The following is a 27,582-nucleotide window of genomic DNA, read 5'->3' as shown; positions in this document are numbered from 1 at the left end:
AAGTCAAAGACGTACGTTTAACAAAAAGTAAAGCGCGTGTTTTGATTGCAGAGAAGCTAAAACATTCTAAAATGCTAGCTACCATCATGTCAAGCTAGTTAGCTAGTTATAAATTCTTGTTTAGAGGAAGACGTTATGCTTTTCTGAAGCAGTGCGTCATGATAGCATGGTGTGGGTCAGCGTCCGGCTGTGAGCTGCCGTGTTTTCGTCTCTTTATCTCCTCTCAGTGTGTTGAACAGTGTGTCTGGATATCTGGATATGACAGCGTGATTGCACTTCACTTATCCATCAGGAAACTTTGAGTAAAAAGTGGTGCACTGGGTAGCGGTGTTGCCTCATAGCTCCAGGCTTTTTATTTGATCCTGTTCTTGTGTTACTGTCTGTGTGGAGTTTCACATGTTCTCCTCATGTTCTACAGCAGGTTGCACCTCCCAGAACACAAGGCTGTTGTTAGAGTGAGGGCTCTATATTTACTCCTAGGTGTGTGTGTGTGTGTGTGTGTGTATTTCTGTGTATATAACCAGTCTTGTACTAGCCTTTGGCTAGCGTTGCCCTGGTAACACGTGTCACAGTTTGCTTTCTCGCTCGCCACCTTCTGCTTTCCTAGTTTTGTTTTGTTTTTTTCATTTCTTCTTCTTTTATTCCGAGCCGTTTTTCTATAATCACGTAAATCTTGATACACAACCAGTCATTTAGTACAAACCTTTTTTACGCATGTTTAAATGTTTTTATTTATTTATGTTTATGGTTTTTTTTAGCTCTTCACTCTTGTGTATCTTTCCTATTATTTTATTTCCCTCTGCACCAATTTTTATAAAGGCTTGTGCGTAGTTTTTAATGTTCTTGGAAACTATGGAAAATATTTTACCTTCCATCCATCCATCCATCCATCCATCCATCCATTCATCCATCTTTTGTACCGCGTATCCGACACAGAGTCACAGGGAACCTGGGGAAACAGTGTACCTCTGGACATCCAAGACACACACAGACACACTTTCTTTCTTTCTTTCTTTCTTTCTTTCTTTCTTTCTTTCTTTCTTTCTTTCTTTCTTTCTTTCTTTCTTTCTTTCTTTCTTTAACACTTAACATACTCAATAATACTGTCTTCGGAACATTCAGGCTGATCGTCTCTAATGGTTTTGGGTGAATCTATTTTGAGAAACAGGAGGGAATATTGCATTGTTTATAAACTGTTGTTTTTATCTATTTTTATCTATTGTACTGTTGTAAAGCATGACACATTGTATTTTTACATCCAGGCATTTAGTCCATGATGTATTTCTATGTACATGTGCATAAATATGTGCTTTAATATTTGAATATAATTAATTTTGAGACGTTTCCTTTTTTCTCTGTGTGTCACATTTCATTCTTTGGCCTTAAAGGAGCAGTTTGTAATTTGTACTGCCCTCTACTGTCTGTGAAACAGAAGTACAATAAAAATCATTATGAAAATGATGATGAATATAAACCCAGTGATCCTAATTTCTGGCTACTTGCCAATTTTCCACATACTGTACATGAACTCCCATTGGATCACATTGCAGTGATTGACAGGGCTGACAGAGAGTATGCCCCTCCCACTCAGAGAGCACAGCCAATCAAAAAGTCCTTTTGCACCTGATAAAGGAGGCAGGTTGGGATAACAAGCAGAAGCAGAAAAAAATCCTTCTTTTACAATGATGTCAGCCTCATAAAGATCACATTTGTTGTCATTTCAGGGCCAGAAAAAAAGCCTGATGCTGATTGACTGACAGTGTTGTGAATATTATGTTTTTCTGCTGTGTCTTTAAAATGATATAAATGTAAACACAAATTCCACCTTTAATTATGAGAAATCAATTAATTATCTTTTGAAGGTTTTTTAAATAAAGACAACGATGCATCAATCTCTGTCTCTTTCTCTCTCTTTCCCTCTCTCTCTCTCTCTCTCTCTCTCTCTGTCTCTCTCTCTCTGTAGCAGTCCCGTTCCCGCTGAGCCACAGGTTGAGTATGCGGGAGGTGTTTGACTGCGAGGGAAAGCCGCGAGTGGACCTGCTGAAGGCTCACCTCACTAAAGAAGGCCGTGTGGAGGAACCTGTCGCTCTGCGCATCATCAATGAGGGAGCCTCCATCCTGCGCCAGGAGAAGACAATGCTGGACATCGAGGCTCCAGTTACAGGTCAGAGAATCAAACATCTATCTCCTAAACACTAGCTTTTCAAGAAATTATTTGCCAAATGCTAAATAGCATAAAATCCATTCTGACAAGACTTCATGTGAGACATTCGTCTTACAGTTTAGTGTGTGTGTGTGTGTGTGTGTGTGTGTGTGTTCCTGTAATGCCGTGGTGAGTTTAAATGATAGTGTAATGAACTACAGAATAAAATGTAGTTGAGTGCTGCTCAGTTCTCAAATCTGATTGGTCAGAACAATCCTGTAATCATTGATATAGTGAAGCTTTTTGTAAGGAGATGTTCATTTAACAAACATTTAAGAGTCCCCAGTCTCAGTCTCAGTAACGGCTCTAATTTTTCACATTCCACCACAGTGAGTCTTCAGAACAGACAGTTTCTCTGTCACATGATAGACTGTGGTTTTGATTTATTAGCTTGACGAGGAACGAGAGTGGCAAGTGCTAGTAAAAGAGTACTAGGCATCATTAATTTATAATGATACACCTTTGGGTATACATTCCCTTATATATTGAAATGGTTTAAGTATCCCTTTGGTGCAGAACCAAAAGTCCAGGGGGTGGAGTCAGTCCTAATTTGGCTCCTCCTTCCAGGGTGGAGTCAAATAAAAAAATACACAGGGTGGAGACAACTGCTTTAAACTGTGTTTGTCGTTACATATCATACAATATATTGTGGATTAGGGATTAGGCTTAGTTTTAAACTTAGTTTTTAAGTTAAGTTAAGCTCGGCCCCTGGACCTCTGCAGCAAGTACTATCTCAAATTATACAGTTCAAAGAAAAAGGACCGTATATGAGATTTAGACACAGAATTTAAGTGCGTAAAGATTCCTTAACTCTTTTTCCTAGAGGCCAAAACATAGAAACATAAAATGTTGTGTCCATGTTCAGTATTGAATCTCACTTCACAGTGCTGCTTAATATGAAGCTCATATGAAAGTAGTTACTCAGGGCTTTAAGAATTTGTGTTTTTTATAAGTATTTCTGTATTTCTCTCTCCTACTAGAGGCAATATATTCATAGAAAAGTTCCCAAAAAACAAAAACTGTTTTTTTTTTCATACATTTGTTTGTTCCTTCGAAGTAGATGGTGATCTCAAACCCATTTCTGCTCTCTGAGATGCTCCAAGTGCTTGTTCATAAATATCTGAAATTTGAAGGTGTTTATCTTCAACCACTAAAATTCTGTGTAAGGTTATCCAACAGAGGGAAAAACACACGTCTCATACTGAAAGCCGACAGAGTCCTGACTCATTTTATGTCAGACTCACAGACAGAAAATCATTCACTTATTTATACTGATGGTAAATGTCCCATAAGTGGATTTCCATTCCGCCGGCAGGATGGGACGTCAGTGTTCAGGTAGAAAAGGGTTAAACATGTGACTACTATGTTCTTACAGGTTTTTAAAGATTATTCTAGTTTGAATAAAACTATTTTATTACATATGTATTGCAGCTCGATGTGTGAACACCGGTGGGAGAGTGTGTGTGGAACGTACTAGTCCACTCTGTGTGTAGTAGTAGGTGGAGAGGAAGTGAGTGCTTTGGGTTTGCATTTTTTTTGGAAATATCTTACACATCAGTCGAACAGGTTGCTGGAAATATAGATTTGAGTTAAAATATGTGTTTCCACTGAGATTCAGAGTTCCTGTTCTAGTTTCCACTCCACAATGGGAACAGGCACCGTTGTGATTCAGTAACAAACATGAACAAAGATACAGTAATAATAGTTCCTGATCTAAACTAAAGGCCAGGAGCTAAAATCAACACCATGAGCTGTCTAAAGTCTCGTCTGGAACAAAATGTTTCCTCAAGGCTTTGTTTCCATCAAGTTTCACGTCCTGATACACCATTGTTTCTATAGTAACAGCTTGTATGGGGGACGCTCCCCGTAAACAGTACTTTTTAAAGCACTACGATGATGTACTATGTGAAGAGACATTTATTTAGCATGAAGGAGTCTCAAGTGTCAGTGCTTTGTAACCGAGGTAAAGATTAAATTTTAAGCCTCCTCACACAGGACTTCTTCGGTATCTTGATAACATGACAAGCAGCATATCTTTTGTCTTATGCTGCCTTCACATGCTACCAGAATTATCGTAAATACGAGTTTCCCACTAGGAACATGACCCCTCGAGTCGTAATTACGATTCTATCCATGCGTATGGACTTGTAACATAGAATTCTGTTTAGAATTTTTAGAAGTTTCATCAGAAGGACAAAACAAATAACCCTTAAAGGTCCAGGTTGTAGTGATGTACATGCTTTTTTATTAGGGTGACTAATCACTTGATTCACAGATACAGATACCTCCAAGGGTATTTAACCATATTAAAAGGGGAAATGATGAATAATTCATGGTTAACTAGGTAGAAGGCCATATGCAGTAAGTCATTCATGTGCAACTTTCTAGTAGGAAACTTGTATTTACGATAATTCTGATGGCTCGTGAAGGCAGCATATAAGACAAAAGACTAGTCCTGTGTGAGGAAGCTTAAAGATACATCTTTACCTCGGTTACAAAGCCCTGACACTGGAGACTCATTCACGCTAAATAAATGTCTCTTCACAATACATCATCAATCCCATGCTTTAAAAAGTCTGTTTACGTGAACAGTCTGCCACAGAAGCTGTTACTAGAGAACGATGATGTATTAAGTAATGAACCTTGCTGTCAGAGTTGCTGTTATGGAAAATGTATGATCACCTTCTGACCAATCAGACTGGAGTATGTATCAGCGGTATAAAGAAAGATTTGGTTTGTCTGGATATTTCTATGTAGTAAGAATTGTGAGAATGAATAGCGTATTCGTTTTCTTCCACTGAAACTAAAAACGAATGCAGTTCTGATATGTCGCGTGTCCCTCAGTGTGTGGAGATATTCACGGGCAGTTCTTTGACCTGATGAAGCTCTTTGAGGTCGGAGGATCACCCGCTACAACACGGTACCTCTTTCTAGGGGACTACGTGGACCGAGGTTACTTCAGTATCGAGGTTAGTGCTTTCTCTTACACTCACACTACATAGGCACCCTACCTAGTAAACCATTTGTGTGTGTGCAGATTTAAGTCAGGTTAGTAGGCGTTAATTAACCCCATTTCCATCCACCCGTTGTCTATACCTGATTTATTCCTAATTAGGGTCACGGGGATCTGCTGGAACCTATCCCAGCACACATTGGGGCGAAAGGCAGGGGTACACCCTGGACAGGTCTCCAGTCCATCACAGGGCTACACATATAGACAGACAACCACACACACTCACACTCACTCTTATGGGCAATTTAGAATTACCAATCAACCTATACATTATGTACATGTTAGACTGTGAGACTGTGAGAGGAAACCGGAGTACCCGGAGTAAACCCATGCAGGCATGGGGAGAACATGCAAACTCCACCCAGAAAGGTCCCTGCCTGTTCGAACCCAGGACCTTCTTGTTGTGAGGCAACAGTGCTAACTAACCCCATTTCATTTCGTTCTTTTATTAGCAAAAAGATGATTCACAAGCACTGGGGATTTTTAAGACTGATCAGAATCTTACTGTAATATGATGATATTTATATTGTCCTCCAGAATTATAAGATCATCATTATAAGAAGTTTGTGGTTTTAAAATATAGATTTTATAAACATTAGATATTTGCCTAGAAACCTCTCATATATATTCTGTTTCACTATCTGTCTATCTATCTATCTATCTATCTATCTATCTATCTATCTATCTATCTATCTATCTGTGTATATCCATCCATCCATCCATCCATCCATTTATCTATCTGTCTATCAGTCTATCTATCTTTCTCCTTTTGAGCCAGTTTTCAAAACATGACAGAGGCTTTAAAAGTTTAATGTAGTCAGGATTTAACTGAATTTCATTAGAAAATTTCATATGAAAGTCACTTTCTAAACCAGAAATTGCAGCCATTATGATGAAATGACATTAGTATGACAATAGTACAATTAAGGTTTTGGGTAATAGAATGGAATCAGCGTGTTTGTGGTAAATTCACAGAAGTTTCATGACTTTAGTAATTAATTAACCCCAGGTAAAAAGCTGCGCTAACCCCGCTTCTAAATTACAAGTGTGAGACGTTCCTCTACCCGGGGTTAAAAGCAGGGTTTAGAACCTTGATAACCCGGGGTTAAGCGCAGTGTGAGAAGCCCTCATGTATACACACAGCAGGGATTTATGAGTGGGTTTCCTTATAGACACTCAGTGTTCTATGCTTATTAATATCTCTTCTTCTCTCTTCTGTAATGCTTTGGTAATACTGTGTTCATTCTCTCTCTCTCTCTCTCTCTCTCTCTCTCTCTCTCTCTCTCACAGTGTGTTTTGTATCTCTGGTCACTGAAAATCCTCTACCCAAAGACGTTATTTCTGCTGCGGGGAAACCATGAATGTAGACACTTGACTGAATATTTCACATTCAAACAGGAATGTAAGTATAAAGACACTTCTCTCTTTGTCCACTAAATGTCTCACTTTGTTCTCTGGTCAAACAGCAAGTCAGAGTTTTTCTGTTTACTCACAGTGCATCATTTTATATCAGCCCATTGTTTCTGTTTACCTATGTTCCTGCAACTACGTTTATTCAGCCATAATTGTCTTTCTGAGACTATCTATTTGTCCATTCATCATCCATCCATCCATTCATTCATCATCCATCCATCCATCCATCCATCCATCCATCCATCCATGTTGACCCCCCTTCTATCTGTCTATTTGTTTTTCCATTTCTCTTCATTAGTCTATCCTTTCATCCTGTCCAACCATCAAGTCATAAGTTATGCTCTTTCATTTGTCTGTTTTTCATCAATCCACCTATCCATCCATCCATCCATCCATCACAACTGTCTTTGTCTGTCCATCTGTCCATCCATTCATCCATCCATCCATCCATCCATCCATTACAACTGTCTTTGTCCGTCCATCTGTCCACCAATCCATCTATTACAACTGTCTGTACCTTCATCCATCCACCCATCCATCCATCCATCTGTCAGTCTGTCCATCCATCCATCCATCAGTCCATCCATCCATCTATCCATTCATTTTCTATTTTCCTGATCCATCTATCCAGCTGTTTTTTAGTCTGTATATGCATCCATTAATCTATCCAGTTAACCATTCTATCTATCTATCTATCTATCTATCTATCTATCTATCTATCTATCTATCTATCTATCTATCTATCTATCCATCCATCCATCCATCCATCCATCCATCCATCCATCCATCCATCAATCACCAACTCTCTTCTCAGTCTTTCTTTTCATCCATCCATCCATCCATCCATCCATCCATCCATCCATCCATCAGTCACTCTATCTATATATCTATCCTGATTTCCATGTACATTATGTTTATGGTATTTGGCGGACGCTCTCTTCCAGAGCAGCTTACGTTCTCATCCCGTTCCCTCATCTGAGCAGTCGCAGGTTAATCACTACTCTTATTTTGCTCTCTGTCCCCTTCTCCAAATCCCACCATTTCTCCAGGAACCTTCTTTCCCTCTTCATAGCTCCATGTTTCCTTCTCAGACATGTTTTCTAGATCAGTCTCTCTCAAATGACAGAGAGACAGAGAGAGAGAGAGCATTAGCAGCAAATTAATTTGCTTGTTAATGATTGGCCCAGGGAGTCAGAGAGTGTGATTTCCCTGATGGGACAGTAAAGAGTGGGCGCCCTCCTTTTCCATCTGCCAAGTGTGAGAACACACACACACACACAGGCTTCGTTGGACACACGAGTCTTGGCCTGGAAAGGGCTGCCCTCAGTTATAGAGTCCTCCATCTTTTCAGACGAACAACACAATTTGCTTTACACTCTACTTTCTTAAATGTTGTGTTTTAAACATTCTAAACGGTTCCCTTGCTAAGTAATACATTGTTTTTGATGTTTCTAAAAAAACATTAAAAAAGAAATCTCTTGAAGTGAATATGCAAATAGGAAACGCCCCTGTGGTCTTAATTTGCATATTGTAAACTGATTGGCTCTCATATTTTATGATGCAATAACACTCACCTGTTATGTTTCAGCAGATGCAGTGAGTTTTCTTACTTTCTTACTTGTCTGCGTGTCTCTTCTTTTTTTTTTTACCTTAACCTTAGCAATGACACACATCAAACACACAACTTTAAACATACAAAAAACTTGTTACATGATTACCTGCAGACGGCATGCGTGTGTAAGAAAACCATAAAACAGGAGGAGAGATGGAGAGAAGTGTGTGTGTGTGTGTGTGTGTGTGTTGCTGAGTGATGCAGTGGTATGACTGAACAGATGGGGTGGCTCTGGGATGGCGAAGTTGACACAGTACAGATTGTCTCTCAGACACATACACACTCTCTCTCTCTCTCTCTCTCTCTCTCTCTCTCTCTCTCTGTCGATGGCTCGATTGACAGTGTTCTGTGAAAGTGTAAATTCATGCAAGATCTCTGTGTACAAATGAGACGCAGAGAAAAATACAGTCTCGGAACATGTCAGAGCGTTCGCATGTTTTAAAGCTGTTCTTTTTCTCTCGTTCTTCCTCTCTCCTTCTTCTTCCTCTTTTAAGGTAAAATTAAATACTCCGAGCAGGTGTACGACGCGTGTATGGATGCGTTCGACTGTCTGCCGCTGGCCGCTCTGATGAATCAGCAGTTTCTGTGCGTGCACGGTGGCCTCTCACCCGAGATACACACGTTAGATGACATCAAGAAGGTGCTCACACACACACACACACACACACACACAGACACACACACACACATGCAGACTCATGATTATGCAGATGGAGTCAGTCTCTGAATAACATATTTTTGTACGGAGGAAACTGACCTTTATGTCCGTTAAATTAATAAATAATTCAGGCCTGCTTGTTTTCATGCACCTTATATCTGCATTGCGTTCTAATTAGATTTAAACTCACATGTATATATAATTGCTGCGGAAAATGCAAATCAGCTCATAATAGGAATTTATTTATTTATTTATTTATTTAAATAAATAGATAGATAGAGAAAGTTAGTGAGTGAATTTATTTATTTATTTATTTAAATCGAAAGTGAATATTAGTGAGTGAATTTATGAATTAATACATTTATTTATGTATTTGTTTTTTTATTTATTTACATTTTTATTTTTTTTATTTATTTAAATAGAAAGTGAATGTTAATGAGTAAATTTATTTATTTAAATAGAAAGTAAATGTTAGTGAGTGAATTTATTTTTTTATTTATTTAAATTAAAAAAAAAAGTGAATGTTACTGAGTGAATATTATTTATTTATTTATTTATTTACGTGTCTAAAACCCAGGGTCACTTTATAAGGTATGCAGTCCAAAGTAGCAACCTATGGTCTTATGGAAAACACAAAAGGCTGCTGTATTGAAAATGAAATTATCATAAAAGCGCATGTGGAAATGCACTGGAGACATATTTTTATGAAAAAAATAAATAAATAAAAGTGTTCACTCAGAGTACATCAGCAGGTCTGAGATACGTTTTAGCAAACTCGTCCATCTCATAAGCCTTATCTGAAAACCAAATTAAACCCAAAACGCAATACGCTTCATTTTACCTTTTAGATTCTAGCGCAGTATAGCAGAGTTTGCCGTTAAAGCGTCTAAAGAGTGCTTTTCTAATAGATATACCAGAATGACCAAAATCTAATGGCAAAGTTTCCACTGAGATTCGGGAAATAAAACTTTTGGAAATCAGCTTTTGCATAAAATATCAACACAAGATTACGCAGGACTAGAGACATGCCATAAGGTCTGTCATGTGACATCCTGCTGTAGTTATTCCACTCAAGTTAAATTCGCTATACCGGAGCTCTAATATAATATTTTTAGGGACCTGCTTTCTTGCTCTCTAATCTCCTCCTTTGAAGTAAAGTTTGGACACCTCAATGGTCAGATATCAGTTTCGAATATTAAATTGCATTAGAATTTTTTAAATAATGTTTTGAGTGATCCGGTTAAAATCTGTTTAAAACTTTTTTGAGTAGATACCGAACAATTAATAGGATTTAAGGAATAAAAAATGAATAAAATAACAAGAACTATGCATAAAAAATCTTGGACGTTGTTACACCTGTGTGGAAAAGTGCCATATGTCTGTATACACTGTAATGATGATGCATTAGAGCTGGTATGATAATATATGACTATGAATATGAAAAATTAATACCTCTCTCTCTCTCTGTCTCTCTCTGTCTCTTTCACTCTCTCTCTTCCTGTTTCTGGGCTCCAGCTGGACCGGTTTAAAGAGCCTCCAGCCTTTGGGCCCATGTGTGATCTTCTGTGGTCGGATCCACTAGAGGACTTTGGCAATGAGAAGTCACAGGAGTATTTCAGCCACAACACTGTTCGTGGCTGCTCTTACTTCTACAGGTACCTGCATATGTGTGTGTGTGTGTGCAGTGGTTCAGCTGGGTGTACACTACAGGATTTTAACTCCACTGTAGTTTGTGTGTGTGGTAATGGCATTGTGCTGAAAATTTGGGATTTTGCTTTCATGTTTTTTTTTGTGAACCGCCATCACAATTTACGTAAAAAGTGTCGCTACAAGCATTTTTAGTAACATCATAGTCTTAAAACAAAACATACAGAGACACCAAGTGCTTTTCTGCAGTCCGTCCTGACCAATTTAGTAGACAGCAATATAATGTTCAGATGTTCAGAGGAGAAATCTAAACATGGAGGACAGAGAGCTGATCAGAAATGAGCGCTAGAGAATAAGAATAAAATCTTGTTAGTAAGTGAATATAAGACTTTATGCTTCTTGCAGAGCAAGGATCAGAGGACGTGTGTGTGTGTGTGTGTGTGTGATCAGGAAGACTCGTATTTGGCTTATTCAATACCCAAATGCTCTTCACATCTATGCTGCAATAAGTTTACCATCCTACCTTGTTAGTCAAACGTTTATTTTATTTTATTTTATTTTATTTTATTTTATTTTATTTTATTTTATTTATTTATTTATTTATTTATTTATTTATTTATTTATTACTTTTTACTAGTATACCCTCATTGGGGGTATAATAAATGAAATGAAAATTCGTTATTCGATTTTCATTGCAGTCCTGTATGAAACAAGAACTGGCGTTCCTGACGGTCGAGTCGTACACTGAAAATATTTTCGTACCCCGAGGTCAAATTGACTCGAAAATTCTAATCGAATACCGAAAATTCGAACACAGGGGTGGTCGAGGAACGAGGTACCACCGTACCTTACATTTACATAACCAGTTATTCTCTGAGTTACGTACGGAATAAAAAATGTCAAGACGTTCTGTTGTTAGAAATGAATCTGAGCTGGCGTTGGAGTCAGACATTCCTCACAGTGAAGCTGATTATTTTCCAGTAACAGCATGTTTTATTCCTCTTACACCACAGCGAGTTGCATGTGATGGATATAAACCTGATTTGAATGTCGGGGGGCCTGCTGCTGTTGAATCGACTCCTCCACCATCACTAATCAGATTAGAGCATTCGTCTGCACCGTGGTATAAAAACCTTTTAAATGTTTTATGCTCAACTGAGTTTCAGATGTAAACAAAGCAGTTTGAAGCGTTTTGTTAACGACTGTAACGACTCTCTGTTTCCTTTCGCAATCTCGCCGTGTGAATTTTCCGACAGAGACGCAAACCCGGTCCTTCTTGTGTTGGAATATTCAGGTGGTGAGCAGTAAGTGTGTACTCACACACTTACTGCTCACCACCTGAATATTCCAACACAAGAAGGTGTGTGTGTGTGTGTGCACAGAGCTGTGTGCTCTGGGCAATTAGGTGTAGTGTGAAAATGAGCCTGCGTCTGTAATTGGAATTGTAAAGCAGCTCAAACAGCGGTCAGGCTCAGCAAAACACAAGAATTCCCACGGTCCCCTGGGAAATCGGCCGATCTGCTGTTACTATGACAACCGGCTACTACTGCCGAAAGTGAGAGAAAGCGAATAAGAAGCGAGAGGGATGGATGGATAGATAGATAGATAGATAGATAGATAGATAGATAGATAGATAGATAGATAGATAGATAGATAGATAGATAGATAGATAGATAGATAGATAGATAGATAGATAGATAGATAGATAGATAGATAGATAGATAGATAAATGCAATAGAGATGTTTTTGCTTTCTTTTGAAATCCGGCATCAATGAGAAGAGAATCTGCGCGTGTGTGTGTGTGTGTGATGGGTTGAACAAATCGTCTGGAACACATTATCGTCAGAGATAATGTTTAGATTTGTCCTGTGTTCTGTTATACCATTTTCCTGTGTTTTAAAAAAAGAAAAGTCCATCACAGAGTCTCATCATGGTGGTTCATAAACTCTATAAAAATCGAATCGTCTCGTCTGGACAGTAGAGACAGCACAGAAAGGACCAATCAGATCAATCAGAGCTCGATTTTACAAGCAGACCCTACATGCGTTAAATGAGCAGGAAGGAGCTGCTTTTTTCCCCCTTTTTCTGCTTCCCTTCTCCTCAACATCTGATTCATCTTAAGTGAGCGCTTCAAGCGTTTTAGTCGGAGTCGCAGTGAGGTCTAATGTGGATTTAACCGAATCAAACAGAAGGAGTCAAACATCTGAATCCACGCTGTATGATGTTATGATGAAGTGTGTAGTTCGTGAGGTGAGACGTTCCTTTATTAATCCCCCCGTATAAGTAATTCAAATAAATTGAAACAGTAAAAAGAATAAAAGCAAATCAAATAAATGAATTTATGGGAGAACGAACAAATAACTGTCAGCATTAATCCATGCGAGAGTCAGACACAAAGCAGCAGGCAGCAGACTAATAAACATCATTGATATTCTGTAAATGAGAAAAACAAACAAACAGGAAACTATGAAACAAGAAGAAGGAACAGATGGAAAAACACACACAAGTACACGATAACATGGACGAGATCTCGTTAAGGATGCTGGAGGTTTCTATAACTACGCAAACTGATTAACTGAGAACATATCCAGGACTCTACCAATCACAGGACAGGGGGCGGAGACGAGACTGAATGTTCAAAACAAAACGCAGATTTTCACATTCCGCTGATCCGTCCTGATGCTTTACTTCTGGTTGGAGTCTCATCACTTGGAGGCTGCTCACTGCTGCGGAGGATGAATCCACGTGAACAGCCTGGAGATACGCGAGAGAAACCATCAACATGACTGCTATTGATACCAACAGTTCTGCACTTAAGTCTCCATCAGTGAACAGTTGATAACTTCAGCAAGATAGAATTCACATTATATCTAGAATGAATTTCCAGGTTACACAATTGCATGTTTTGACCATACAGTTATAGAAGGGAAATGATTTATAATCACTCTCTGCAGTGTCACGCAGATGAGGATGAGTCTGCTTCCTCTTAAGGTTTCTTCCTTATATCATCTCAGGGAGTTTTTCCTTCCCACTACTCATCAGGGATAAATTTCGATAATTTTTTAAATAATTTATATCCTGAATTTCAATATTTCTATAAAGCTACTTTGTGGCAATGGCTACCATTAAAATCACTATAGAAATAAAATTTTTATTAAATTGTTACCATAGAAAGAGCGACATATTAGAGCGAAAGCATGAATAATAACCTTCATGTTAAAGCCAGAACACTATAAAAGTGGCTAAGGCACTGGCTTGTTGCTTGGTGGATTAGGGTTCAAGCCTCAATACTGCCAAGCTGCCACAGTTGGGCCTCACTGCGCCAGGGGTGTGGTATCATAGCTGACCCTGTGCTCTGACCCCAACTTTCAGAGCTGGGATATGTGAAGAAAGAATTTTACTCTGCTGTAATGTTTGTGACATAATAAAGGATTCTATTCTATTCTATAATCTGACCAATCAGATTCGAAAATTCAACCACACTGTGGTATAAATACGTGTACAACAAATCCAAGTTGGTGCGGTTATACTGAATATCAATATTGCGAGTGTGATCTTGCTTTTATACAACAGTTCTTTATACAAGAAAATAATATTAATATTAACTGACAACTTAAGATACAGTGTGGAACAAATAATGTGTTTATATTTGCAGAAATAGATCCTGAAGATACCACACTCACTAGACTTGCTAGCTCACAATTCCACTTAAAGCTGCATCTGATGAAATTGGCTTCCCTTTCTCCCTTTTTTTAATGAGTTTCTATATTTTTAAGTCAGAAGTTATATTCCTCCAGCACTGCTCGACTGGTCCCACCATCTCTCAGGGTACAAGGGAGGTTTGCGTCAAGGCTCTTCTCTGTTCTGACACCTGGGTGGTGGAGCGAACTTCCCATCGATGTCAGAACAGCCGAGTCTTCAAACGACCTCTTCATGAAATTCTCTTATTTTTCTTGCCTTCTGTCTGTGTGCTGTATTTCCTCCCAACATAGTTCTGATATTCCTACTCTCCGATCTAGCGAACCGGTATTGATGTATTCATTGATAGAGACTTCACAGCACTTCTGTATGTCGCTCTCGATAAAGACGTCTGCCAAACGCCATAAATGTAAATGTGCTCCTGAAAACCACATCATTTGCCGTCTACGCTGATGATGTCGCTAGCTCTAATGTAGTAATGGTTTCAGTGGGACTGGTGCTAGAATTGGAAGTTGTGATACGCACGGTGAAATGTCCCAGTGAGGTTATTCTGAATATCAGTGCTCTCGGAACGCCGCTCGACCAATTAGATTAGTGGACAGGAACTAAGTGTTGTATAAAAATTGGCATCTTGGGTTTTTTTCTCCCGCATTTGACTTTTAGAAGTTTATACAATACGTCTGAGCTGAGTGACCTGTGCATTGCTATTTCAATATTTATTTATTTATTGTTTGTTTGTTTGTTTTAGCCATTTGGGAGCCCAAAAGGTCACTTCTTATTGTTGAGCTGATACAACTGAATTTGATTCACTTGTTGCAAAATTACTTGAAGCAGCAGCGCCCTCAGTGGTGAAAATGTGCCACTACAATTACAATTAATATCTGGGTCAGGTTTTGGCAGACACTGACATTCACCATCCATCCATCATACATCAGACTTTGTACATCATCGCACTTATAGTTCAAAAAACAATATTCCTTAATTAATCTTTTTTTAATAATAATTAGAAATTGTATAGCCATGGGCGCGTCTCAAATCAGTTCAGTAGCCAGGACACATTCACTCCCTTAAAAACATCCCATTGCAAAGACCAGGGAGCAGGTGTGTTCCCTTACTGGAAATGACATCATTTTCTCTGAAGTCTTTGAGCTTGTAAAAGAAAAATGGCAGACGAAACGCTGTACCTCTACTGATGCAAGTAGCTTGTAGCTCTCAAATTTAAGTGTTTCATGATTTTTAAAAAAAAGTCCACTAGCTAGTTAACAGTGAGGAAAAAAATGATTGTTTCTGATAAATATGTCAGTGCTGTCTGTTGTTGAGAAATGCCAGTGGGGCTCTGGGTTGTTGATGAGAAGGTCAGAATTCAAGCCCCAGCACTGCCAAGCTGCTACTGTTGGGCCCTTGAGCAAGGCCCTTAACCCTCTTTGCTCCAGCCGTGCTGTATCATGGCTGACTCTGTGCTCTGACCCCAATCTCCAAAGCTGGTATATGTAAAGAAAAGCATTTCACTGTCCTGTGACAAAATAAAGCCTTCTTCTTAATGTCACAGTAATCGAGTCATCAGTAACCTAATGTGGAGAGCGCTTCCATGAGCTAAAATCTGATTTCAGGAAAATGATCTTCATCAGATGAGCTTGTTTATCATATTTATATGACCATCACCTATATGGCAATATAAAAAGAACGATTTATAGGTGGATTAAAAACTACACAACCCAGCATCTGATCTCTCGTGATTATTCAGAGCAGAGAAAAGGGAATGTGAAGGAAGCACTCTTTACATTTTCAATATCTTCAATGAATTAAAATAACAATAACGTGAGTAGGAGACAGGATTATCCTGTTTGGCTTTCTCACTTTTGTGAGGAATTCTACATTCATTAAATTAATCATTTTTTAAGTTTTTTTTTTTGCTTTTCTTATTGTTCTCAGAAGTAAAAAGTTAGTAAAATAAATATTAAATATTTGGGTGCTATTAACATATTTCACCAGCTGTTTAATATTTCACGTCTCTTCAGAAAATGAGAGATGAGATCTCGTCTTCTCGCTGCGATCTGATTACATCATTCTATCATCATGTCTGTGACGGGGGGAAAAAAAATTCTAGTGAATTTTACTTTAAACCAACAACGAATAGATCAATAACAGGAAGTTGTTTATTTAAGCAGTTTAAGAACAGGGTGATTTTTGAGCATCAGTTTGTCCCACAGCGCTCGGGGAGAGAGGAAAAGCGCTGGAGCAGGGGAAAACAGTAGCACTGTGTGAGATTTCCATCTGCTCGTTTTGTTATTGCGGCTTTTCTGTATTAATGAACTGATTTCGTAGCAATAGTGACCCTGAGCTATAGTGAGCCTCTTTTTGGTTTCTTTATTAGTGTCGAGTGAAAATGTTTGTGTAAAGACAGAGAAGTTTGTTGTGGTTGTGTTTTGTGGTTCACTCTATAGAGCGCTGCATCCCAATAACAGTGTGGATGTGGAGCTTTTTAAAATAGTTCATTAATAAATGAAGCTCAATTACAGTCATGTGATTGGGGGGGGGGGGGGTCGGGGGGGGGGTTGCGTGAGGAGGAGCATCCGGCGTAAAACCTGCAATAAAATCAAATTTGCGGACCACACCAAACAGGAAGCACATGATGCCAAGTGATGCCATAGAATAGAATAGAATAGAATAGAATAGAATAGAATAGAATAGAATAGAATAGAATAGAATAGAATAGAATATCTTTATTCATCCCTGGAGGGACATTAAGTTTTCGTTAGCAGCTTGGTACAATTTAAAATACATGAGGGAAACAAAAACACGAAACAGATAATGAGATGAGGCACAGAGTAATGAACAAAGCAAGTGCAGAGTGCAGTGGAGGTGTGATACATCTGTACAGATGTGTACAGTTGTGAGAATCTGTACAGTAAAAAAGTATAAGCATACTGAGGTAGTCACATGCGCAAGAATAGACAGATATGCTGGAAAGACTGATGTGCAAAATAAAAAAGACAATGTGCAAAATAGACAAATGTGCAAAGAAATCAAATAATAAACCGCTGACGTTAAAATCAAGGCTGTTAAAGTACAAGAGAGTTTATTAGGGTTTGTCCAGTAGAGGTTGTAGCTCAGTCCAGTTTGGTGATCTGTGAAGATCCGGATATGTTTGATACAGTAACAGGATTTCTGAAATATTTTAAATGTTTAGTCCTCAGCAGTGATGAGATGGACAGGAAGATGGATTTCTTCCATGTGCTTTCGCTCAGATGTGTTTATCAGATGAGATTCGCTCAAATCTGTTTTCAATCCCAGCTATTTTTAGTGGCTATTACACCGACACCACTGTGATTCGGAGGGTTTGTGTTACGAGGTACTGTATATATGTGAGTGTGGGTATGGATGTGTTGGAAAAGTGTTTCAAGCTCAAAACTGTGCGATGGCGTGGTTAAGCTCAGTGCTGCCATCTTGTGGCTGTCAGAGATGAACAACTGAATAAAACGGTGTCAAAGTCATTCAGGAGTTTCTTCTGTTTAAAGCAACACGCTAATGAAGTCACATCTCTCTCTCTCTCTCTCTCTCTCTCTGTCTCTCTCTCTCTCTTTCTCTCGCCAATATAAACACAACTCTGTCTCTCTATCTTTCTCTGTCTCCTTCCCACTTCATCTCTCTCATTTTCTATTTTTTTCTCTGTATCTCTCTCTTTCTCAATCTCTCTAACTCTTTCATACACACTCTCTGTCTCGTTCCCCCTTTTTTTGTATATACTATACATCTATCTCTGTCTCTGTCTCCCTCAATCTGTCTGTCTCTTATTCTCTCTTTCCTTCTCTTTCTATATCTTAATTTGCTTGTCTCTCCTCTCTCTTTCTCTCTCTCTCTTTATATGCTATACTATTTCTGTACTATATACCTCTCTCTCTCTCTCTCTATTTATTTATATGTATATACCATACACATGTCTTTCTCTGACTCTTTCTATCTTCCTTTCTTTATATATTTCTATTACTATATGTCCCATCCTCGCTCTCTCTCTCTCTCTCTCTCTCTCTCTCTCTCTGTACAGCTATCCTGCTGTGTGTGAGTTTCTCCAGACTAATAACCTGCTCTCAGTGATCAGAGCCCATGAGGCACAGGACGCAGGGTAAGTGGAACACTTTACACCATCTTACATTAGAGCCACATCACTGAATTCACTAAAAACAAACCGCAAAATCTCTGCAGCATCAGTAAAATTACACTGTACCTGAAAGCACATCACTACACATCGCTGTACATAGGAAACATCCGTGTGGGAAATGGGTCACAGACACACACACACACATACACACTCATGTGAAAAGTGCTATATAATTTAGCAACCATACAATATTTTTTCTACGGGAATCGAGACACTATTCAGGTTAAGTGCAGAACACTCTCATTAAATGAAATGGAGATTTGACTCACCGTCGTAATTTTATCACATAAAAGATAAAACAACATATAGCTCACTACTCTGTGTGTATGACTACCATCATACACCGATCAGGCTTAACATTATGACCACTGACCTCATCATGGCACCTGTTAGTGGGTGGGATATATTAGGTAGCAAGTGAACATTTTGTCCTCAAAGTTGATGTTAGAAACAGGAAAAATGGGCAAGAGCAAGGATTTGAGCGCGTTTGACGAAGGACCAAATTGTGATGGCTAGACCACTGGATCAGAGCATCTCCAAAACTGCAGCTCTTGTGGGGTGTTCCCGGTCTGCAGTGGTCAGTATCTATCAAATATGGTCCAAGGAATGAAAAGTGGTGAACCGGAGACAGGGTCATGGACGGCCAAGGCTCATTGATGCACGTGGGGAGCGAAGGCTGGTCCGTGTGATCTGATCCAACAGACGAGCTACTGTTGCTCAAATTGCTGAAGAAGTTAATGCTGGTTCTGATAGAAAGGTGTCAGAATACACAGTGCAGGACAAGTCAGGGCTGTTTTGGCAGCAAAAGGGGAACCAACACAAATATTAGGAAGGTGGTCATAATGTTATGCATGGTTGGTGCATAGCTACACTGTAAAACCTGTTAAGTTATGTGAACTGATTTCTTCTCTTTAACTCTAATTGACAGGTTATTATACACTGAACCCAAATCTTATAAGTTTTCAAAAAATGAAACTTATTTAAGTATTTAAATGCTCTTGACTACTTGAGAGTTAAAACAAAGCTCATCATCAGGCTGAATTTACTTTAACAGCAGTAGCTGAACTGAAATTTATGAATTTGTCCATTTTGAAATAAATTTCAGCGTAGCAGTTCCATCAAACGTCAGAAAACCCGAACACGTTTTCATTTATTATGAGGTCATTGTTAAAAATGTTAATCAGTCTGTAATGTAAGTAATAAAATACACTTATAGACGTAGGCATGCCGTTATAGAGTACAGTTTTTCTCAATGGCTTCGAATATCGTCTTCATTTAAGGAAGTTGCATGTGTTTTGGTGCATATGTGCAAATGAGTAATACGGTAATTTGCACAATAACTACATGCCCATGGCTCGCTGATCAGAACTGATGAGTTGATTCTCAGAGAAACTGTAAACATTTGTTCACTGTGGGAAATGATCCATTCACTTATCACGATCTGTCAGGCGTGTGTAATATTTATGATAAGGCATATTTATGATAAGGAATGTTTGCGATATCTGCTAAATTTGGCAAAATGAAGCCCTCTTCTGCAAATTAAACTTTTCAGTTTACAAAAATAAATGCACTATAGACATACAAATGTGAATTTTCTGTTTCTGTATTCTACAGTATTGACTTTTCCCAGTAAACTTTTACCTGCTGTTGAAGTCTGTATGTAGAAAGCTCAGTGTGATCCACAACAGCGTTCAGCTAGACAAAATTCACATCCCTGTATAGTGTAGAAAAGCAGCCGGTGTGAAAAATGACATTTGTATATAACAAACATTTCCAAGGTTGATTGACATGGTGGAAAAACACTGGAACATTCTGTCCTGTAAATAGTTTGACTAGTAAATATTTTGACTAGGAAACATTTTAACTACTAAACATTTTGCCCTGTAATCAGTTTGACTAGTAAACATTTTGGCTAGTAAACATTTTAACTACTAAACATTTTGCCCTGTAAACAGTTTGACTAGTAAATATTTTGACTAGGAAATATTTTAACTACTAAACATTTTGCCCTGTAAACAGTTTGACTAGTAAATATTTTGACTAGGAAATATTTTAACTACTAAACATTTTGCCCTGTAAACAGTTTGACAAGTAAATATTTTGACTAGGAAATATTTTAACTACTAAACATTTTGCCCTGTAAACAGTTTGACTAGTAAACATTTTGGCTAGTAAACATTTTAACTAGTAACCGTTTTGCCCTGTAAAAATTTTGACTAGTAAACATTTTAACTAGTAAACATTTTGCCCTGTAAACATTTTGGCTAGTAAACATTTTGCCCTCTAAACAGTTTGACTAGTAGACATTTTAACTAGTAAACATTTTGCCCTGTAAACAACTTGGCTTGTAAACATTTAAACTAGTAAACATTTTGCCCTGTAAAAATTTTGACTAGTAAACATTTTGCCCAGAATTGTAAATATTTTGCCCAGTAAACATTTAGAGTACTAAAAAGTTTACCCTGTAAACATTTTAAACAGTAAACATTTTGAGTAGTAAACATTTTGAACAGTAAACATTTTGAGCAGTAAACATTTTGAACAGTAAACATTTTAAACAGTAAACATTTTGAGTAGTAAACATTTTGAACAGTAAACATTTTGAGCAGTAAACATTTTGAACAGTAAACATTTTAAACAGTAAACATTTTGAGTAATAAACATTTTGAATAGTAAACATTTTAAACAGTAAACATTTTGAGTAATAAACATTTTGAATAGTAAACATTTTGCCCAGTAAACATTTTAAACAGTAAACATTTTGAGTAATAAACATTTTGAACAGTAAATAGTTTGAACAGTAAACATTTGGAGCAGTAAACATTTTGCCCTTTCTGAGTAGTGAACATTTTGCCCATTGCGGCTCACACGATGACTTTTTCATTTTCTTGTAATTAATTTGTTCAGAGAATGTTAAGATGTTAAAGGCGTGGTCATGTGATAACAGATCATGCCTTAATCCTGTTTTTATTTATATAAAGAACATCATATTTTTTTTATCTGTTTCCAATAACATTTACCATTGCGTATTCCCTATGAAACAAGTTATTGCAGCTATAAATAGCCAATCCTTCACCAGCCTCTTTTCTTCTCTCTCGAAGCTAATAAGACCAAAGAACCCAGTTACAGAGAATCTTTACAGAGAAAACTTTCCGGAAAACTTTAAAGGAGCAACTTTAAAGCTCCTTCCATTATATTAACGATTCCACTCACCTAGAGCTGTTGCTATAGAAACAATAAGCTATTTGAAAGGTCACGTTAATATAAGTATGTAAATTGAGACGAATTTGGTTTTATATTCGATTTCCTCCATTATATTTGAACTTTCCAAGTAGGATAACGGTTAAAAGATCGACATGTACACATTTTTAGCAGCACTGCTACCTGCTCTGAATCTTATCCCAGAGCTTTGCTTAATCAGCACATGTTAGTAAAGATGTTTATATCTAAATTACGCTCCTGTCGCTAATATTTTAAGTTAACTGAGAAGATTCGGAGAAGATCGTCCTAGAGCATTGTTAATAAATATCAACTCAGGAAGTAGCCTTTACTAAACACTGTGATTCATCACTAACCCCCTATTAACAAAATCCCCCAAAATAATTCTCCAGTTGCTAGCGTGACTGAAAGCCAGACTGGTGCTGACAGCAGTGTAGAGGGGAATAACGACTGGGTGGAGACAAAACCACAAAACTCACCATCAGTTACTGCAGCTTTACTCTGTATTACTCAAAGAGAGAATGCTGGGTCACACTGAGTAACTGAATAAAAAGTGTAGCTTCTATAAAATCAACTAACTAGAAGAATTAAGGTGGAAAAAAATCCTTCCTTCCTTCCATCCATCCATCTTAGGTTAATAGTGTGCTCTCTGTCACTTCATTTATCTAAACAATCTGCTTACTTTTTTTTCTCCATCATCCATCCATCCATTTATTCATCCTTCTGTACAAGTCTCTATCCATTCCATCCTCCTTTACATTTCTCCATCCATCCATCCATCCATGCATCCATCCATCCATTTATTCATCCTTCTATACAAATCTCTATCTATCCCTTCCTATTTTTTATTTCTCTGTTCATCTGCCCATCCATCTTTCCTTCCATCCATCCATTTATCCATCCATCTATCCATCCATTTATTCATCCTTCTCACAAGTCTCTATCCATTCCGTTTTCGTTTTCATTTCTCCATTTATCTAACTACTGTATATCACCCTCTATTTATGCATCATCTATTTATCTACTTATCTATCAATCTCTACCTGTCTGATTACTATCCATCCATCCATCCAGCTGTCCAGCTTTTTATGTTATCTACTTCTAGCAGTCTGCTTACACTCCATTCCTCCATCCATCTATCTATTTACACATCCTTCAATGCAAGTTCACTTCAATGCAAGTTCACCAGTCTGCTTACTATCCATCCATCTGTACACACCTACTTTCTGTTCTTCCCACCCTTCATGTATTTATCTACCAAGTATTCATCTTTTATTTATCCATCTTTTGATCTATAACAGCCTGCTTACCATCCATTCATCCATCCATCCATCCATCCATCCATCCATCCACTCATCCATCCATCCATCCATTCATCCATCCATCCTTCCTTTTATTAATAGTATCCAAACTTTTCTACCAATCTGAACATCATCTCTATCCTCCTCTTTCCATTATTATTATTATTATTATTATTATTACTTCATCTCCCTTGTTATCTCTACACAGTTATAGGATGTACAGAAAAAGCCAGACGACAGGCTTCCCCTCTCTCATCACAATCTTCTCTGCTCCCAATTACCTGGATGTGTATAATAACAAAGGTTGGTCATTTCTTTGGTGTTTTAATGGAACACATTGCTTTTAAGTCTCCCGTACCTCTGAAGTAACAATAACTATGATAAGTTAGCTACTGTGTATGCGGCAGAACACTGATGCATGTCGTTATTATTTGATGTCCAGCTGCCGTGCTAAAATACGAGAACAACGTGATGAACATACGTCAGTTTAACTGCTCGCCACACCCGTACTGGCTGCCCAACTTCATGGATGTGTTCACCTGGTCCCTGCCTTTCGTTGGAGAGAAAGGTACGAGCCAGCTTCCGTCAATCACACCTAATCTACATACATCTGATTATTCATGTGGTTTTATTCTATTTTGGTTACACCATGGACCAGAAATAATAACATTTTAAGCTACACCAACAATTTCATGATTATGAAATAATGTTTCTTTAAGTGATTTTATTTTATTTGTTTGCTTGTTTATTCAGTCATTCATTTATTTGTTTGTTTTATAATTATGTATTTTATTTATTTGTTTGTTTGTTTTATAATTATGTTTATTTATTTATTTTATTTTATTGTATTTATTTGTTTGTTGTTTTATACTTATCTTATTTTATTTATTTATAATTATATATTTTATTTATTTATTTATTTTAAATTGGGCCAGAACATTAAAAACACCAGAAGATATTTTGTGTATTATATGATGTGTGTTATGAATATGGACATATTGCATGTCACTGTAGATAGATAGATAGATAGATAGATAGATAAATAGATAGATAGATAGATAGATAGATAGATAGATAGATAGATAGATAGATAGATAGATAGATAGATAGATAGATAGATAGGACACAGTTTTGGAATCTCCTGTCTTTCAATCTGTGGCCTTTGACCTCTCCACAGTGACTGAGATGTTGGTGAATGTCCTTAGCATCTGTTCAGATGATGAACTGATGAACGATGGCGATGAGATCTATGACGGTAAGAACAAACCCCAGATTATAGTTTAACATCAGGGGTGCACATACTTTTGGAGTTACATTTTGTTCTAAAAGAAATCAGACCAAGCTATAAAACATTAACGGCTACACCTGGCTAACTTTGAGCTAGCTGTGAGAAGACACTCTTTCCCATTTCTCATTTTTCATTATTCTGTGTGTGTGTGTGTCTGTGTGTGTCTGTGTGTGTGTGTGTTTGTTTTTCTTTTAGCGAATGCTGCAGCCGCTCGTAAGGAGGTCATCAGGAACAAAATCCGTGCCATCGGCAAAATGGCCAAAATGTTCTCAGTGTTGCGGTGAGTACAGCGCGAGTAAAGGCTGGCTTATACTTCTGCACTGCGGTGCTTTTGAAGCTCTAGAGGAAGGGGATTATACACACCTCCAAAATTCTATCACTGCCTTGAGCCGTGAGACTAACAGCCTTCAGATGAACACTGATTGGTCAGAACAGGGAGGTGTGTCTAGTGATTAGTGATGAGGTGATGTGAGCACACTTATGTGAGGTTTCAGAGATTCAGAGGAACACTGACAAAAAGTCAGTCTTACTGAACACATGATAAGTGAGTGTTGATGTGAAGCAAGATCCAACCCACCCATCATCCATTTGTCCATCCATTCATCTATCCATCCTTCAATCCTTCCATTCTTCCTTCCATCCATCTTCCTTCATTTGCCGGCTCTATCATCCCATTTATCCTCATCCACCACTATGCTTACCATCCATCCATCCATCAGTTGTATTGTACTTGCCTATTATATTACTCCATTTATTCTTCTCTAACATTCTGCTTATTATCCAATCCTCCCTCCCTCCCTTCCTCCCTCTCTCCCTCCCTCCCTCCCTCCCTCCATCCATCCATCTCTACACACCTACTGACTTTTCTTTCATTATTCTTCACTTTTTACAGTAAAATGTGACTTTTGTGAACTTTTCCATTTTTTTCTGCCCCCTAGTGGACACGTTCTTATTAAATGCTTTAAGTGTGGAGGTAGAATTTTTATGCAAAACACATTACAATTTTTTTTACAAAGTTTGTGGCAGACTTCCTTATCCAGAGCGACATGCAAAAGTACTTGAAAAAGTAGTGAAAATCAATGAATACATCAACACTGGTTTCAATACGGATGCCACGAGTCTAAATCTCTATTTGGAGGAAATACAGCATGCTAATTTAAGTATTTCAGGAAGACAACATTCTCACATGCTCACAATTCACCATATGCAGAATATAACCCAGGCCTGTGTGTGTGTGTGTGTGTGTGTGTGTGTGTGTGTGTATGTGAGAGAGAGAGAGAGAGAGAGAGAGAGAGAGAGAGAGCTAACCTCTGTGGTTCATCTCTCGGCCACAGTGAGGAGAGTGAGAACGTGTTGACTTTGAAGGGTCTGACTCCGACCGGCATGCTGCCTAGCGGAGTTCTCTCTGGAGGAAAGCAGACTTTACAGAGCGGTGAGCAGAAAAAATAAAACCCAACACCACTTCCGTTTTTCTTACATTTTCTCTTTCTCCCTAATCTTGCATATGTTGTTTTTGTTCTTGTTACTGAACAACTCTTTACACCCACACTGTACTACTAACCGGCTAGCGGTGCTATCTGGCTAATGCTAACGGCTAACTATCCGGCCTCGGCGGCGGACTCAGGGCGGCTCGTGCTGATTGCATGGCTGCCACAATAATGCTCCTCCTTTCACTCTCTCCGTCTGTGTGTCTCTCCGTCTCTCCGTGTGTCTGTCTGTGCTTTCTCAGCTACCATCGAGGCCATTGAAGCCATCGAGGCGGTTGAGGACAGTGAAGGTAATCACCAGCCGGCCTCGCTATCTGTGCTGCTCAGAGGTTGCATAGCCACCGATAAGCGTGCGCTAGCTAGCTTGCTAGTCTGCTAGCTAACATAGTTTGAGGTGGCTATGAAAGGTCAGGGGCTGTGACATCAGATATGACTGAAAATGACCAGAATGTTTGATGTCAGTAACACTACACACACACACACACACTCACACACACACACAGTTGCTGTGTCTCAAATCACATACTTGTATACTGTTCTATCTAGCTGCTTTTCACACAACAAATCAGCCCCAACTGGTGGAATATATTTCATATATATATATTAGTATATATCCCATCGTGCACCACAAGGCAAACAGTGCATGTAGCAGACTATTTGTTAACAAAATGGCTGCTCCAAAACATGCTAAGCACAGATTTGTGGTGTTTCTGACAACCCTAAAAAGAACAACATACCAAAAAACAAATAAAGGTAAAGGAGGCAATATAATAATTGACATAAATGCCTAAATAAACCACCAATAATGGGATAGAAATCAGCATAGAAATCACAAATATGTCAAAATCTTTCAATTCTACAGTCATGTTAACGTTGGAGGAAGGAAGCCCAGACCTAAAGAGACTTCCTAATTAAACTTTATTTTAACTTTATTTATTTTTTTTATCTCAGCAAGCCGTCTCTGAAAAGATATGGGAGCAGAACATTTCCAGATTTTGTAGTGTTGACCTGTAACCTACAACATTACCTGTAGATGCTTAACAACAGAATCAGAAATTGAGCAGCGTGTGCCTCATAACACATGAAAACCACTCAATTAAAACGGCTCGGTAGGTAGAGTCAGGCAGCAAGACACCGAATGTTACGGAATGTGCGAGTGACATTGCATATTCAATTCGATTCTATTTGTATAGCACTTTTAACAACGGACATTGTCTCAAAGCAGCTTCACAGAACATAAGAAATACAGTACAAAAGCTCAAGATTAATATTAGACTTATACTAATCCCTAATGAGCGAGCCTGAGGCGAGGAACCAGACTCAAAAGGGAACCTCATCCTCATTTGGGTGACACCGGAGAGTGTGAAATTTCCATAAACACCAGAGAGAGTGAATTATGAATAATGTCCTTTCTACAGTCAGTTGGAGTTTGTGTAACCAGGAGCTCACAAATTAGCTCAATATCTGAGTTCGTTATATATTCCACACCAACTCCTCCATGTTGAAGCCTTCAGATGCTCAATGGCGGAGATGCAGCATATGTAGAATGTTATTTTAGGAGGTTGTTATCCTCATAGTCCACAAGGGGAAACACTTAAAACACGTACACACTGAAATTAAGCGGACGTTGAGTATTGACGAACAAGCGGCTGATCAACTATACGACAAACATAAAAAGCTCTTTAGCTTGCTAGCAAACTTTACACTCGATCTTTGGAAATCCAGTTAAGTAATTAGATGATATAAACACTTTTTCACACATGCACCTGAGCTACACAATGCGTTTTAATCCATTGTGTTGGAAAAGTGTTTGAATTCGAGGGACATAAGATGATTTGAGACACAGATCACCAGATCCAACATTCCTTAGAACACTGAGATAA

At 38.2% G+C, this 27,582-nt stretch overlaps 1 protein-coding gene across 7 annotated transcripts in view; it reads left to right on the top strand.

Annotated features, from left to right (window-relative positions):
- Window positions 1-27,582, top strand: part of ppp3cb (protein phosphatase 3, catalytic subunit, beta isozyme) — a 65,885-nt gene that overhangs the window by 31,106 nt on the left and 7,197 nt on the right. For 2 of the 7 annotated variants that reach the window (XM_058408745.1, XM_058408739.1), the window contains 12 exons: window positions 1,967-2,164; window positions 5,048-5,172; window positions 6,507-6,618; window positions 8,736-8,881; window positions 10,415-10,554; window positions 18,291-18,368; window positions 23,133-23,227; window positions 23,367-23,492; window positions 24,102-24,179; window positions 24,408-24,492; window positions 25,547-25,644; window positions 25,942-25,989. In XM_058408745.1, coding sequence (XP_058264728.1) covers window positions 1,967-2,164; window positions 5,048-5,172; window positions 6,507-6,618; window positions 8,736-8,881; window positions 10,415-10,554; window positions 18,291-18,368; window positions 23,133-23,227; window positions 23,367-23,492; window positions 24,102-24,179; window positions 24,408-24,492; window positions 25,547-25,644; window positions 25,942-25,989 — 1,329 coding nt within the window. Of the gene's footprint in view, window positions 1-1,963; window positions 2,165-5,047; window positions 5,173-6,506; window positions 6,619-8,735; window positions 8,882-10,414; window positions 10,555-18,290; window positions 18,369-23,132; window positions 23,228-23,366; window positions 23,493-24,101; window positions 24,180-24,407; window positions 24,493-25,546; window positions 25,645-25,941; window positions 25,990-27,582 lie in introns of all 7 variants that reach the window. The other 5 variants (XM_058408744.1, XM_058408738.1, XM_058408740.1 and 2 more) reach the window with 4 other exon arrangements.

This window comes from Hemibagrus wyckioides, linkage group LG14, assembly GCF_019097595.1.
Source record: "Hemibagrus wyckioides isolate EC202008001 linkage group LG14, SWU_Hwy_1.0, whole genome shotgun sequence".
NCBI classification, from domain to species: domain Eukaryota; kingdom Metazoa; phylum Chordata; class Actinopteri; order Siluriformes; family Bagridae; genus Hemibagrus; species Hemibagrus wyckioides.
The sequence above is the reverse complement of the archived record's forward strand: the minus strand, read 5'-3'. Positions and strand labels throughout refer to the sequence as shown.